The sequence below is a fragment of the Muntiacus reevesi genome, chromosome 17 (assembly GCF_963930625.1).
Source record: "Muntiacus reevesi chromosome 17, mMunRee1.1, whole genome shotgun sequence".
Lineage (NCBI taxonomy): Eukaryota > Metazoa > Chordata > Mammalia > Artiodactyla > Cervidae > Muntiacus > Muntiacus reevesi.
This window is the reverse complement of record NC_089265.1, coordinates 40,944,503-40,960,956: the sequence shown is the minus strand read 5'-3', so window position 1 is coordinate 40,960,956 and position 16,454 is coordinate 40,944,503. Positions and strand designations below refer to the sequence as shown.

The 16,454-nt window shown below is 42.7% G+C and overlaps 1 protein-coding gene across 1 annotated transcript; it reads right to left on the bottom strand.

Moving 5' to 3' along the window:
* Positions 1-15,925: 15,925 nt before the first annotated feature.
* Positions 15,926-16,204, bottom strand: LOC136148664 (small ribosomal subunit protein uS14). Its single transcript, XM_065908335.1, has one exon. It carries the CDS (start codon positions 16,198-16,200, stop codon positions 16,030-16,032), a length of 171 nt encoding a protein of 56 aa, XP_065764407.1. The 5' UTR covers positions 16,201-16,204; the 3' UTR covers positions 15,926-16,029.
* Between the last annotated feature and the right edge of the window lie 250 nt (positions 16,205-16,454).

The window sequence follows — 16,454 nt, the reverse complement described above, 5'->3', positions numbered from 1 at the left end:
GTGTGACTTGGGCCGGTAACCTGACAACTCCGAGCCTTGGTTCCTTCATTCTTATATGTATACATATTTGATATACAATATTATATTAGTTTTTTTCTTGGTCATGTCCAGCTCTTTGTGACCCCATGGACAGTAGCCTGCCATGCTCCTCTATTTATGGAATTCTCCAGGCAGGAATACTGCAGTGGGTTGCCATGATGATTTAATATTTCTATTTATCACAATATATATTTCTCAATATAGCAAAATGGTCACTACAGTAAGTTTAGTTAACATCCATCACCAAACATATTTACAAAATTGTTTTGTGTGATGAAAACCTTTTAAGATCCATTCTCTTAGCGACTTTCCAATAAACAATGCAGTACTATTAACTATAGTCCCCATGCTGTACATTATATCTCCATGACTTATTTATTTTATAGCTGGTAGTTTGTACTTTTTAACCCTCTTCTCTTTTTCCCACCCCACCACCATCTGCCTCTGGCATCCACGAGCTTTTTTGCTTGTTTGCTTGCTTGGTTAGTTTGGGATTTTGTTGTTGTTGTTTAGATCCTGCATATAAGTGAGATCATGTGGTATTTGTCTTTCTCTGTCTGATGTATTTCACTTAGCAAAATGTGCTCAAGTTTACATTGTCACAAATAGCAAGGTTTCCTTCTTTTTTATGGCTTACTAATATTCCATTGAATGTATATACCACATTTTCTTCATCCATTCATCTGTTATGGACACTCAGATTTCCTTCATGGTTCCTTCATCTTGAAAGTGGGAATAATGATGTCAGCCTGCCCCACCCCAGGAAACAGTAAACCACAAAGTGGTACCAAATGATGAGCTTTTTCTTATCATGATGAAGCAGAAGCCTCAGTATTTTCTGTAAATAGATTTATTACTAATGACAAGCTGTACTCACTCTGTTCCATCCAGCTGTCTGTTCTTCCACATACTCTTAACCTGACTACTTGGGCCCATCCTCTAGATCTCTGCAGAGAGTTACCTCCAGAGACCCTCCTTGACCCCCAGTCGAGGCAGCCCCTGGTTATAATCCTTCACAGCACCCTTCAGTGCACTTCCATTTATAACACTGCTCACCATCCATGCACATACATTTATTTCTGTGATTACGTATAAAGTGTCTGTCTGCATTCCTGGAACAGAAGTTCCAGAGAGCAAGTTCTTCATCGGCCGTGTTCACAGCTCTTGCCTTAGTGTCCTGCACAGGGCCCAGCCCTTAGTGGGCATTCAACAAATATTTATTAAAAGTGAATAAACTTGGGAATTCCATGGCAGTCCAGGGGTTAGGGATTTGTGCTTCCACTGTGGGGGACACATGTTCTATCCCTGATTGGGGAACCAGGATCCCTCATGATGTGAGGCCAAATTTTTTTTAAAAAAGTGAATAAACATGACTGTCCCATTGAAAACTCCCTTTCCCAAAATTTGAAGGGAAAATCTGGGGTTTATCTTCTCTTCCTAACTTTCCCCAAAGAACCTGACCCTTTTCTTCTTAAAAAGAAAAAAAAAAAAAAAAAGAAGAAGAAGAAAGAAAGAAAAAGAAAGAAACGAGAGCTTAACTTTGGTTGAGACATTGTTAAATCTTCTTACTATACATTTAGAGACTTCATAAGTGGAAAAGTAAATCTTAAGAAACTGTCTTCCTTATAATTATCTGCAAAAGTTGGGACAGGGCTGACAGAAGCCTTTCTCTTGAACTACAGTGACCTTGAACTTGGTGACCAGTCTCGTGACAAGCCCATCCCTTACTCAGGGTGGGCATGGTTTTCCTGGGCAGCTCGCCTTGTTCTGGAGTCTTCCTGGTCCTCCTTTTCTTCCCTATTCCCCATTCCCAGGCCCCTGTCAGGCACTGATCCCTTAGGAGAATGAATTTGGCATCAGCCGAAAACTAAAATATGATACACAGATCCGTTTTCATTTGCTTTCCCTTGGGATTAGTGTGGACGATCACACAGCTGTTATCTATGATTAAGCATCTGGCCTCTGTACAGTACTGTGTTGGGTACTAAGGAAAATGATCAAAAACATGGTTGTTGGCTGTCTTCCACTTCCAAATAATATGGGGGAATAGATATTTTGAACAAATTCCTGCAACAAAAGACAAATTCTGGATCAAATAATATAAATGTCCTATAAATTAATAAGTGACAAGAAAATAAAGGAAATCCCCTAAGGTCAAAAAGAAAAACCTAAAAAACTGAGGGAAGGAGGAGAGAACAGACACTATGGGTGCCCATCTATGGGATGCACCTATTTTATTTTATCATTTTTTTATTAACATTTTTTATTTATTCTTTTTGGCCATGTCACTTGGCATGTGGAATCTTAGTTCCCCAGCCAGGGATCAAACTCATGTACCCTGCAGTGAAAGCTCAGAGTCTTAACCACTGGATTCCTGGGAAAGTACCTGCGCCTATTTTAGTGGCTGAGAGCCTTGGCTTTTAAGACCCTTACAGGGCCAGGAGACAAGGACTGTGGCTCCCCCTAAAACTGTATTGGAATTGATACCCCAGTACAAAACTGGGGTTGTCAGAGGGGTACGCCTTGAATGAAAGAGAAGACTAGAAAATCACAGTCCTTGGCCTAGAAGATAAGGAAGCTTGTCTGCCTGGGTCTTGGCTCTGGATGCAGCAGGTAGAGTGTGGGGAGGAGATTGTCCATGAGAATTTGTAACCGCAAAGCTGTCCTCACAGAGTTTTGGATTTCACACTACCTGTCTGGGAACCCCTCTGCAGTGTCATTAATATCAAAAAGTGGTTTGGGGCTGGTAACAGCCTTGGGGGTGTCTGGCAGAAGCAAAGGCAAATATTTCTGGGAGAACACTCTCAACCCAGGTTGCCTTTCCCACAGAGAGAGCCCCACAGACCTTGTGCCCAGAAACACAAATCCCAAAACACATGCAAAAACAAAACATGATTTCATCCATCTTGGGAGTTTACAATCACTTAGAAAGACAAGGCACACATTCAACAAAATGCTATGCTGAGATCAATTTCACCACAGACTTTGCAGAGCTGTTGCTTTAACCCAGAATTTCTCAAAGGCAAATCTCTCAGGTACCATATAGATGCTAAAGAAGAAAACTTTTGTGTTGCAAGACCTTTTCTATGCCCCTAAAAGTCACCTATGACTTGTAGATCCCACAGCTAGCTCTTAGCAAGCGCCTGAGAACCAGGAGGCTTGTACTTGCACAATCAGACAAGGCTTGCTGGAATTCGGGAACTAGATGTTTAAATATTGCCCACTGTGGAGTTGAGAGCCCACTGGGGGCTTTCAACCAGACCACTGGGGTTACAGCCTCTGCTTTACCACTTCACTTATCACTCCGTGCCTCCGTGTCCCCATTTTAAAAACCATGGGAGTCACAGGGCTGACTTCACAGGTGTGATGAGAGGATTGAGGCTCATTCATTTCAAGAAGTCAGCCAAGCTCCTGGTACTGTGTTCAATGAGCGTTAGCTATTATTATTCTCATTATAAACTGCTTACCAAATCTAAATGATTTCTCATCAGGGATGCACTCAAATACTCACATGAAAAAGTATTCAGAAAGTAAATTCTAAAGTCAAATCAATTCAGGTACATTGTCTCCTATAGGAGCAATTTATCTTCCCCTCTCCAACAGGATGAACCAGGTCTTCCCTTGGGCTAGACAGAATTCTTAGCTGTAACAATCAAAAACACAGTCTGTATTGGGAAAAAGTTGAGAATTTGTACTTGATCAAAATTCAAAACTTTTAAGCTTCCAAAAACACCATTAAGAAAATGAAAAGACAAGTCACACCCTGGGAGAAAACATTTATATATCATGTGTTTGATAAAGGACTTGTATCCAGAATAAGAACTCTCAAGACTCAAGAAGACAAACAACCCCATTAAAAAACAACCTCATCAGAAATTCCGTGGTGGTCCAGTGGTTAGGACTCCATGCGGTTTCTGCATAGAGCTCGGGATTCTGCAAACTGCAGCACAACCGAAAAGAAATTAAAAAAAAAAAAGTACATCCTTAAAAAATGAGCCAATTATTTGAATAGCTATTTCACTAAAGATGGTGTAGGTGTAATTAATATACACATGAAAAGATGCTTAATGGCATTAGTCATAGGGAAATGCAAAATAAAATCACAATGAGAAACACTTCATAGTCACTAGTGTTGACTTAAAGGAAAGACTTTTCCTTGTATTCCCTGGGCAATTCTGCCCTGTTCCTTCCAAATGTTGATTTACCTGTTTTTTTTTTTTTTTTTAAGGAGCATATAATTAACATATAACGTTAGTTTCATGTATACAATACAATGAACCAGTATATGTTTATATTGCAAAATTATCACCACAATAGATCTAGTTAATATCCATCACCACACATGGTTACACATTTGTATGTGTTTTATTAAAATGAAAAGTTCCGCTAAGAGTTGTGTCCATCTTTTCCACATACCTACCCTGGGAAGTACCAGCACAATAGCTGTCACAATGAGTAGGTAATCACTTCCCTCATGACACTTGCTTCCTGTCTCCATCTCTCCCAGCCATGCCATCTTCTCCAGATAGAAAAGGGCCTTACCAACTGGTTCCTCTGTCCTTTGCTTCCTGGTTCTTAACTGTTTATCACATGCCAGATACCTGTGATGAGCTTTGGAGACATGGTGGTGAATAACACACGGGCTTTTGAAGGGCTTTGGTTAAGGTAAAAATTGTAGAGAACAAAATTGACAGGTAAAAATGTTAGAGATGAAGTTCAGTGGTGGGGGGATTGTTTGTTTTTGCCTTCTTCTAGATTTCCTCAGTAGAACTGTGAAATCTCTTTCTCTCTCTGAGGTTGATATGATCCTTTTCCAATATCTTCCTTCTTTAAGTTTCCTTCATTATCTGTTTTTGTTAATCTCCTATTGGCTTCCTTCTTTGTTTTTAGTCTGATGAATTATACTCTAATTTCCTGCTTCTTACTTCACCCACAAACAGCCCAGATTTAAATACTGAAAAAAAAAAAAAATGTGTGAAAGTGTTCAAAAGAGACAAACTTCCAGTCATAAGATAAATAAGTCCTGGGTATGCACAGCATGCTGAGTATAGTTAACAAAACTGTATTGTATATTTTAAAGTTGCCAAGAGAATAGATCTTAAAAGTTCTTATCACAAGAAAACAAGTTGGAGTGATGGATATTAACTAGACTTATTGTAGTGATCATTTTGCAAAATATACATATAACAGATCATTATGTTGCATACCTGAAACTAATATATGTCAGCTATATCTAAAAAAATTTAAATTAATTTTTAAATCTGAAGGAAAAAAAATCATAATCTATAGAATAGAAAAGTGGGCTGGATTATGTTATTTTTAGTTCAGTTACAGAATCAGCAGAATTTTGATGTCCCTGATGGGATGTAGGTTTGCCTGCCTTAACCAACAAATTACCTGACAGCGAGTAGAAAATATCTCTACATTTTGTTTAACAGAAAGGTTATCATTATCTGCAGTGAGAATTAAGAGCTCATTCCAATAAGAATTTTTCAACCCCTGAGGGGGCCCTGGGCTATGGGATACAGGAGTTCACACTGCTGGAGGAACAACATGTTCCAGGTCCTAACACAGTGCCTTCCTGCCCCAATACACTGGGACTTGAACCTCTAGGAATGAAACATTGAGATACTGACTGTGCAATTTGCAAAACCACCTAAGTTGTTTGCAAAGGACTTTTTTTTTCTCTTCCAAGCAAAGAGCTAAATTTAGCAAAAGCAAACTTAAAATATAATCCACAGGAGGGGGCAAGAGGGAGCCCCCTGGAGTGCGCTCACCGGTCTGTATCTTGATCTGAACCACGGGGGAACACTTAGGATTCTTGCACTTTATGTTTTAGGTCTTTCAACATAAAAGTTTAAAAATAGAGGTGGGTGGTGGCGATGGTTAAACAGCACTGTGAAGGTACTTAATGCCACCTAACCGCACACTTAAAAAACATTTAAAACGCTACCTTTTGGGTGCATTTTACCACAATTAGAATGCACATATTTAATTTAGTGCAGTTCAGCGTCATATATTAAAGGATGGTAATCAGCCTCAGTGATGGCAAAGTTATCTTTGCCACCTCTTTGCTTGGAGAATTTACCTTGACTCTGCGTTCATTTTCCCAAATTCCCTCCTTCTCAAAGACTATAGCTTTGAGTAGAAAATGGGGTAATATCTGCAAGTGTGGCTCCTGTCTGGGCCTCCTTCTGACTCTGGCCTGACCCCACCCTCATACTCTCCTCTGCAGGCAGGAACTTCCAGGGTGGGGGAAGCTGAGGCCTCAGGTTCAAGGCCAGGGCAGGGTGCAGAGCAGGGCGAAGAGAGGAGGGAGAGGCCCGCCAGTATCTCCGCAGTCCTCCTATCTCTGGCTTCCCCTCACCTCTCCTCCCCCAGCCCCAGGCAGGAGGCCAGCTGTAAACTTTTAGATGAGAAAGAGACCCTAGGTCATCAAGTTCCACCTCCTCATTTTGAATCATTTTGTGTTTTAATGAGAAAGCACAGAGACGCGAAGGGCCTTTTCCTGGGTCACACAGCCGGCTGGAGGCTGAGCCGGGACTAAAGTTCAGGTCTGTTGAGGCCCGTTGCTGTAGCTGCTGTGCCCCTCGAATGCAGCCCTCTCCCTATGTTGCTTCAGAGCCCTCTGTCCCTCTTTCCTCCTCTATTTCACTTTTCTGCCAGGGCATTTTTAAACAGCAACTTTATTGAGGTATAATTCACATATCAAAACACTGGCCCATTTAAAGTACACAATTCAATGTTTTTGGTATGTTGAGAGTTGTGCAACCACATCAATTTCAAAATATTTTATCACCCCCAAAAGGAAATCCTGGACCCATTAGCAGTCACTCCCCATTCCCCCCAATTCCCCAGCCCTAGGAAACCATCAATCTAGATCTACCTTTTTCTGCACATCTCATATAAATGGATTCCTACAACAGGTGTTTTTTTGTGACTGGCTTCTTTCACTTAGGCTTGAAAGGCTCATCCTTGTTGTAGCCCTCCAGATCACCGAGTTGTTCTGGTCACAGCAGGTGGAATAAGGAGGCAGAAGGAAGAACAGGAAAGAGAATTCGGAGGATCACAGCACGGCAGCACAACGAAACGAAGGTGAGAATCTCTCCTGAGTACCACACACGGGGGCAGGCTGCATCTGTGCTTTACCTCATCTCATTTAACCTTCGTAGCCTGAGAGCATCACTATCCACAGTTCAGACGTGAAAACTGAAGAGGATTTCAGTAGCTTTTCCAAAGGAATGCGAGTCATAAGGAGCAGAGCCAGCCCACTATCTTTCACTCGATACTCCAGATCCCTAATGGAGCTGTCAGATTCCAAAAGTGGGGATTTCACAACCATGGTGGTGGGTCACTTCCAGCCAATCTTTAAAAAATGGTGGGCACTTTTTAAAGTTGTTGAAAAAGTGCTCTTGAGTCACTTCACTTCCTTAGCCCAGAGGTTCCCCATTCAACACTCACACATTCCTCAGTGCAGCGCTACCTCTAAGAGCAACGGAAGAAAAAGACCTGCATGTGCAGTGTAGGCGACTGCAGAAAGTGTGGCGTGCTGATGCCATTGCTATGGAAAATGGACTATCAGGGAATAGTCTCCAGATACACACAGTGAACAAAAGCCATGTGCAGGAGGACAGTGTGTATATTATGCTACCATTTGTATGAAAAGTATGTGTGTGGGAGGGAGTGTAGAATAAACATAAGCAGACACACACACACATCTATTTGCCAGAAATCCAAAAAAAATATAAAACCTGGTTGCCTGTGTGGAAGGGAACTGTGTGGCTGGGGCCAGTGATGAAAAGAGACTTCCTTCTTGAGCTTTTTGAATCTTTTAACTTTTGAACCATGTGACCATAATACTTACGCAAGCATACATATATATTTTAAAATCCACTCCTGCATTCAAAACATATTAATAAGACATTAGAGCATGACACTGGGCTTCCCTGGTGGCTCAGACAGTACAGAAACTGCCTGCAATGCAGGAGACCCAGGTTCAATCCCTGGGTCAGAAAGATCCCCCGGAGAAGGGCATGGCAACCCACTCCAGTATTCCTGCCTGGAGAACTCTGTGGAAAGAGGAACTTAGCGGGCTACAGTTCATGGGGCCGCAAAGAATTGGACACAACCGAATGACTAACACTTCAGGGCATAACAGGTACTAGTCTAGGTGCAGGAAATACAGCTGTGATGAACAAACAAACAAAAAGGTGGAAAATGCTCTCCAAGACTCATACCTCCTTGTTTCCAAGTGTCTGAAGAATGAGTGCAAAGGCCAACTCCTCTGACAACAGTCATAACTCCTTCATAGGCAGGAATCTCCCTCTCTGATTTTCTTCAGCATTTAGTCTGTATCACACTTAACAAGGAATCTCCTGCCCCTTTGTTTTGCTCGATGTTTCTTCAAGACTGCTCAGTGATGATCACCCTAATTCAGTTGTTATCATCCGTTCGCACAGTTATCCAGGATTGTCCTGGAACTCGCGAATATCCCACCTCTCCATTCCCGTCACCCACTTGTCCCCACGGCCACTACTGGGGGAACAAGAGAAGAGCAACCCCACCCCTCCTAGCATGGTTAAGAAAGTGAACCTGCAACTACCTTCTGCTCTTCTCCTTGTCATTGTTGATTTTTCCCCAGATCAGGCAAATCACTTAACCTGGGTATGTACCTCAGATTTCTCATCTACGAAGTGCAGCAATGACAGGACTATATCAAGGGCTGTTGTGATAATTAAATGAATTGATATGGAAAACACTTACAACAGCGTTAGGTACATAGAAAGCTCTATCTGAATTTTGTTAAACATTGCTTTATTATCTTTAGTCATTTGTTCACCACCTGTCATCCCCTGCCCCTCAGATTCAGCCAATCTTAACTCCTTCATTTCTGGAATATACTATACATGCCCAACCAACCTTTATGCTCAGGCTGGTCTGAACTAGATGCTCTTGCTTTTCCTTCCTGCCTAGTAAGGCTAGGCTGTCACATAGCTCTCCTCTCCTCCCCAGGTCTTAAGACACTTCCAGAAGAACACTTCACTTACACGGCTATCTCTCCTTGTAATCATGAGCTCTGCCAAGAAAGGATCTATGTCACCTTGTTTATCCTTTAACCCATCAGCCAGTAAGGGCCTAGGGGTGTCGGTAGGGGAAGGTCTGAAAGGCGAAGGCAGGACCACCATTTTACACCAAGCCTTTCATTCATAAAAGACCTTGTGTATACCTCCAAATGCATTGCCCCATTTTGAATATTTTCATTTAAAAAAGAAAACTACCAGGGCCTCAAAAAAAAAAAAAAAGAAAAGAAAAAGAAAGCTTACAGCATGGATCCACATACTTTAAAAAAAAAAATTGAATTATGGTTGCTTTATAGTATTGTGTTAGTTTCAAATGTACAATAAAGTGATTCAGCTATACATATACATGTATTTGTCAGATTCTTTTCCACTAGAGTTTATCACGAGATATTGAATATAGCTCCCTGTGCTATACAGTAAATTCTTGTTGTTTATTTTATATATAGTGGTGTGTATCTGTTAATCCCATACTCATAATTTAGTCCTCCTCCTCCCCTTCCCCTTTGGTAACCATAGATTTGTTTTCCACATACTTTTTAGGTAAAGGACCATGCAGTAACTGTTTTAGGGTCCCTGAGCCTTATGGCCTCTGGGGCAACTCCTGCCCTTCTGTCTCCAAAGGCAGGCAGGGCAGCTACAAACAGTGCAGAAAGGACCGGTGCCTCCAGGCAAAGCAGCGAGACAGGTAAGAGCCCGGGGACGGCGAGGTCACAAAACACGACCGGAGCCAGTTGCAGAAAAGGCTCGAACTGCTTGGTTTATTGCACTCAGAATATTCAGATTAATCACACCCAATATTAAAGAGGATAAAGGAGTTCACGAACAGCCCCGAGGAGTGGCGAGGGCAGGGAGGCGTCCTCCAGGCAGGCATACCGCGCCTGCGGTTCAGCAAGGAGCGTGGGGGCCGGCTCTCGGAATGATCAGCCTGGGCTCCGCGCGTGCCACCGGAAGCTCCCAAAGCGGGCAGAGTCCGCGCGCAGGACTTGCACTGGGAGGAGACTCCTCCCCAGCGAGTGCACTCTGACCCCATCTCGCGCGCAGGACTTGCACTGGGAGGAGTTCTTCCCAGCGAGTGCACTCTGACCCCATCTCCAGCGAGGTACCGCCCCCAGGGGGTAGCGTTACACCCCAGCAAAGCGCACAGTCTGAACCCCAAGTCTTTCCGCGGACCTTTCAAAACAACTTACCTACCTAATCTCACAGTTTATTCTAAATTACAGATTCCAAGTCTGACGTCGGACATTTACAGACAATCAAGACGGGCGCCACACGGGCCGCTGTGACTCCATCTTTTCTTTCCCGGTTTCTAACAAATCACACGTTCTGTTCTAAACGCTATGGGCAGGAATCGTAATAGCACATCACAACACTGGGAGTAGATGTGCTCCAATAAAACGTTATTTATGGGCACTGAAATGTGTAGGTCATGCAAATTTCACATGTCGCAAAAATTGTACATTTGCCTTTCCATTTATTTTTAACCCTTAAAAAATGTAAAACCCATTGTTAGCGTACAGACCATACAAAAATACGTGGTCAGCTGAATTTGGCCTTCAGGCCTGTTAGCTGGAGGACTTCTGGTGCAGAGGTTTTTCTTTCTAAGAGAATTTGGGGAAATGGTGTTTCCAAGGACCCATACAATTAAGGTAACCATTTTTAGCAAATTAAAATACAAAGCATCTACTTAAATTTGAATTTCAGATAAAGAATAATCTTTTTTAATGTAAGATGTTCTATGTGTATTTTATCTGGCACCCCTACTTCAAAGAGTAAATCGTACAACTGGGGAACTTGGGGAAGTATCCCCAGGGCATTGGTTTCAGGAGCCCCTGCGGATACCAATATCCAAGGATGCTCAAGTCCCTTGTATAAAATGATGCAGTCCGGTGAACACAGGAGGCCCTTCGAATACCCGGCTGTGAAACCCACACACAGAGGTCCAACAGTACTCTCTAGGTTCAAGAATAGCCATCCCACCCTCTACCACGTGCTCCCCCCACCCCCTTCCTGCAGGATCAGCCAAGAGTTTGCACATTCCCACATGGAGATCCTTTTGAGCTCACCACTTGCACGGGAGAGCACTGACAATGCCTGCCAATCACTGGGGAAGCCCCAGGGTTTCCGGACAGGAAATGGGGTGTGAAATGGGCGCGGAGACTTCTAGCTGGACCCAGGGTCCCTCCCAGCGGTGTAAAAATGCAAGATGGCACACATAACTTGAGGCAAACCTACTGGGAGGGCCCCAGACAAGGATCCTTTTCCTTGGGGTGTTCAGAAAGAGAGATAAATGATTACATTTTACAAGCCAGAGTGTGTAGGTTGGCACTCTGATCATTTCCTTGTTTTTCCCAGCTTTTATTGGGGTTTGTAAGTAGTAATAAATAAAAATGCTCCAGCCTCCTCTCAGTAAGTTTCCTGGAAGCAAAGAAGGGCTTCATTTGGGCTTCGGAACTCTGGAAAGCAGGAGGAATGCTTTCACCAAGGACAGCATAGGGCAGGGAGGAATGTTAGGGATGGAGGAGATGAGCATTCCAGGAATGAACAATTAAGGACAGAGTCGAGGCTGTAAGAGTGTCCCCATCTTTAGACAGTCCCAGCCCTCTCTTGGGGGATTTATTTCTAGTTTATATCAGTTTACCACCCTTTCATGATTTGGTTCATTAATCCAAATACTGCTCTCCTGAAAGCTTGCTTCTTCCAGGAAGCCACCCTCCCCACTCTCTTCTAAACTCTTAGTGTCACCTCTCAATTGGAAATGGATCCTGCAGTAACTGGAGACATCTCTTGAACTGAATTTTTACTGATGTTTCCTATGATGGTATATTTCACTGCTTTGTCTTGTTTTCCTGGCACCAGACACATGTTCTTAAAGTGTTCCTGACTTCATGGTTGGTTAAGGGTATTTTGGCCCTTCAGGTCACAGCAGCCAACTCTAGCAATAACCATATTACCAACTGGAAGCAGTATTTATCAGTAGTAGCAGTATCCAGGCAAGAATACTGGAGAAGTATATAAATGAATATAATTATTTTGTCATTTTATAGTTAAAGGTGGTTTTCAAATAATTTGTGTCAGTAATTGCTGTGATTGTTCATTGTTGTTCAGTCGCTCAGTCGTGTCCTACTCTTTGCGACCCCATGGACTGCAGCACGCCAGGCTTCCCCTGTCCTTCATTATCTAAAGAATATGCCTGTAATTCGGGAAACCCACGTTCAATCCCTGGGTTGGGAAGATCCCCTGGAGAAGGAAATAGCAACCTGCTCCAGTATTCTTGTCTGGAAAATTCCATGGACAGAGGAGCCTGGCTTTTGGGCTACAGTCCATGGGGTCACAAAGAGTCAGACACGACTGAGTAACTAACACACAGATATACAGATGATATCTAATGGCAGAAAGCAAAAAGAAACTAAAGACCCTCTTGATGAAGGTGAAAGACGCTGACTCAAAACTCAGCATTCAGAAAACTAAGATCATGGCATCCAGTCCCATCACTTCATGGCAAATAGATGGGGAAGCAATAGAAAGAGTGACAGACTTTGTTTTCTTAGGCTCCAAAATCATTGTGATGGTGACTGTAGCCATGAAATTAAAAGAGGCTTGCTTCTTGGAAGAAAAGCTATGACTAACTCAGATAGCATATTGTAAAGCAGAGACATCACTCTGCAGAGAAAGGTCTGTATAGTCAAAGCTATGGTTTTTCCAGTTGTCATGTACGGATGTGAGAGTTGGACCATAAAGAAGGCTGAGCGCCAAACAATTGATGTTTTTGAATTGTGGTGCTGGAGAAGGTTCTTGAGAGTCCCTTGGACAGCAAGATCAAACCAGTCGATCCTAAAGGAAATAAACCGTGAATATTCTTGCAAGGACTGAGGCTGAAGCTGGAACTCCAATCTTGTGGCCACCTGATGTGAAGGGCCAACTCATTGGAGAAGAGCGATGCTTGGAAAGATTGAGGGCAGGAGGGAAGGCGGTGACAGAGGATGAGGTGATTGGATGGCATCATACACTCAATGGACAGGAGTTTGAGCAAACTCTGGGAGATAGTGAAGGACAGGGGAAGCCTGGCGTGCAGCAGTCCATGGGGTCGCAAAGAGTAAGACATGACTGAGCGACTGAACAGCAATGAACACAACAATGAACAATCACAGCAATTACTGACATAAATTATTTGAAAACCGCCTTTAACTATAAAATGACAAAACAAGTAATTATATTCATTTATATATTTCTGTGCTACTATTGATAAATCACTCTGGATCACTTCATTTCACTTGTATCATGTTCAGTGATTTTCTAAATAACTTAAGCTTTTTTATTTAAATGTCAAAACTTACATTTTAACTATTTTTATTGGGGAAAACTATTTTTACTCTTATTAAACAGAGGGTAAGGAACTGAACATGATTTAATCTTTATTGATAACTCACTGAGCATTACTTGTGAAAATCAATCACTATATAGTCATTAAGCAGTAATATTCCCAGGGTCAACTGCAGGCAGTAGACCTCCATCTGGAGGAACACAGACCAGCCTTCCCTCCCGATGGCTGTGCTGTATCCTCCCTCCCATCAGCTCTAACCCCTGCTGTTCTGCCCACGTGCTGCTTTTGAAGTGTCCCCTATTGTCTTCCTAAGAGCTGGAGACTGGCTCCAGATACTCTGATCGTGTGAGGATGGTATGCTTTGTGACAGATATTTGCTGTTCAGAGGCCCTGTCACTTATTTCCAGGTTCTGGGCTGAGCTCCTAGTTACTGACCTTGTTCGGAACAGCTTTCTTGAGAGGAAATAGCAAACTGCCGGGATCCTAATACCTTCCTCCTTGTTCCCCTCATCTTCTATGTATGCTTCAAAATTCCTCCCAGAGAATTCCAAATCAACAATGGTTCACACTTAGATGGTGCTTATTCTCTCGCAGGCACTCACCAAAACCCTTTACATACGTCAATCATTGCAGCTTTACAAGACTTCTCAGCTTATTTGCAATTTCCAGATGAAGAAAGGAAGGCACAGAGATGGCAAGTGACTTGCCTACAGGCACTCAGCTGGTAAGTGGAAAAGTTGGGGCTCTACCCAGGCAACCCGACTGCAAGGCCTGCATTCGTTTGTCCCACCCTTTCCAGGATTCTGACTGCTGTCATCCATCTCTGTTGATGTTGGCGGGAACTGAATGCATAGAGGAGGATTGAATGGTAATGAGGTTTCACTGTTGTAGCCTCAGGCACAGCCATCTTTCTGAACAACTAGGTCCCTGCAAGTATTATCTGCTTTCAGATTTCTCCCCTCCTCCAATCCAAACTGCAGTTAGAATCAGCTATGAGCAATGATCCAGTATCTTCTGTGTGGCAGACATGGTTCCAGGCATCTTCTAATAGCTTGGATCCCTAAGAAACTGTCATCTCCTCATAATTATAGAAGGAAGGCTCAGAGACCTTAGTGGCTTGTTCGAGTCACACAGAGATTGGCAGACCCACCATTTTCATTCTTTAGACACCTCAAGGACAAAAACCTCCATCATTCTCCATTTGCCTATAGGATAGAAGCCAAATTCCTCCCTGGCAGGCAAGGTGCCTTATTATCTTTCCAGGCTTATCTCCCACTGGGCTCTAGCTTGACTCCACTGTTCCAGACTGGCATGTCTGTGCCCTCTCCCCCAACCCACAACTTGCTCCCAGAGCCCCGCCATCTAGCCCTGGTTCCCACGACCTAGAATATCTTTTTTTTTTTTTTTTTTAACCTTTGTGCCTACTCAAGTCCTGTTCAGCCTTCCCTCTCACACAGGGTTCTCCTTCACGAAATGCCCCAAGCCCCAGGAATCTCACTTCCCCCTTGATGCCTCCTGCTCAGACCAGCCCCAGGTACCAGATCCTTTGTTAAGGTCAGCTGACTCGCGAGGCCAGGCTCCACACATGGCAGACCCTTTAGCTGAATATTTTGTCTTTCTTTGTATGTATAGTTAGAAGCATCACAGAGAATTTTCCCTGTGAGCTGCTGTACCAAGAACTGGGGCAAAAACTTTGCGTGGACACAGTGCAAACTAGATGAAATTTATCATTGGTGTTTTCTAATACAGCTTCCCTTCCTCCTAAGTTATTCTAGTAGGTGAAGGCTATGTCCCTGTGCTTTTTCACTACTCTTTGAAGATTTCAAATATGTGAATGATAATAGTAATGGCATACATATTACTGTGTGCTACAAGCTTTTCTAAGCACATTGCGAGTATTAACTTAGCTAAGCCTAAAAATCCTTTGAGGTAGTTGTTAGCATTACTCCCCTTTTACAGATGAGCTGACTGAGTCACAGAGTGGTTAAGAAACTTGCCTAGTATCACATAGTTGGTATTCAAAGCCAAACATTTAATATGATGCTGTCCTGCCTCACCAAGAAAATAATGTATTGTTTCTGATGGCGACAGTAATGCCTGTTTTTAAAAAAATCAGATAATAAACAAAGTAGATGTATTACAGAACTGTGATAACTGGAAAGCAAAACATATGATAATTCATTGTGAGACCAGCTTGGGTTCCAAATTCTAATGCTAAGAATGCTGGTGATCTGGGGTTGACCACAGGGCTGACAGAGTCTGCAAGGCCCAAGCTCAGATGTCATTTCTTATCACCTGGCTACAAGGGAAGAGACAGGAGGGAGGACACCAGAACATGGGTCTGCTCTCAAAGAAACACAAAAAGTATAAGGAGACTATCACCCATAGTCCTATAACTCATGGAGAATTAAATAAACTACTAAAGCAGATATTAATACACATTGGGTCCTATTGCAGAAATGGAACCATATTGTACATCCTGAGGTTTTTTTTTTTTTAAGTTTTGAAAACTTTTATTTTATATACAAAGAGCTAGTATTATTTCCGCCTAAAGTTGATGTGCTGGATGAGCCATCTAAGGAAGTTCAGTTAGTCCAACTTAATGAAGCCGATGTCCTTAGCATACTGGCGGAAACACTGGCGGCACATGTTGAGGCCGTATTTCCGGATCAGACCGTGCCGGTTTGAGCAGACCCGGCAAGAGCGAGAACCCTGGCCGAATTTTCTCGGATGGCTCCAGTAGAGCTGTTGGTGACCCATGTTGCTTTCTTGGCTGCAACGAGGTAAAAGGAACCAGAGAGCTGAGTTTTTTTTTTTTTTTAGTTAAAATTTTAAATAGCTTCATTGAAGTATAATATATAAACCATAAAATTCTCTTGTTTTAACCATACAACTATTTTAGTAAATTTACAGGGTTTTGCAACCATTATCGTGATCCAATTTTAGACCATTGTATCACCCCCCAAAGATTACACATTGGTACTTACTCTTCATTCCCACTCCAGCTTTGGAAC

Excerpts from the sequence above, each read along its gene's own strand:
- LOC136148664 (XM_065908335.1), bottom strand. The coding sequence starts at position 16,200 with ATGGGTCACCAACAGCTCTACTGGAGCCATCCGAGAAAATTCGGCCAG.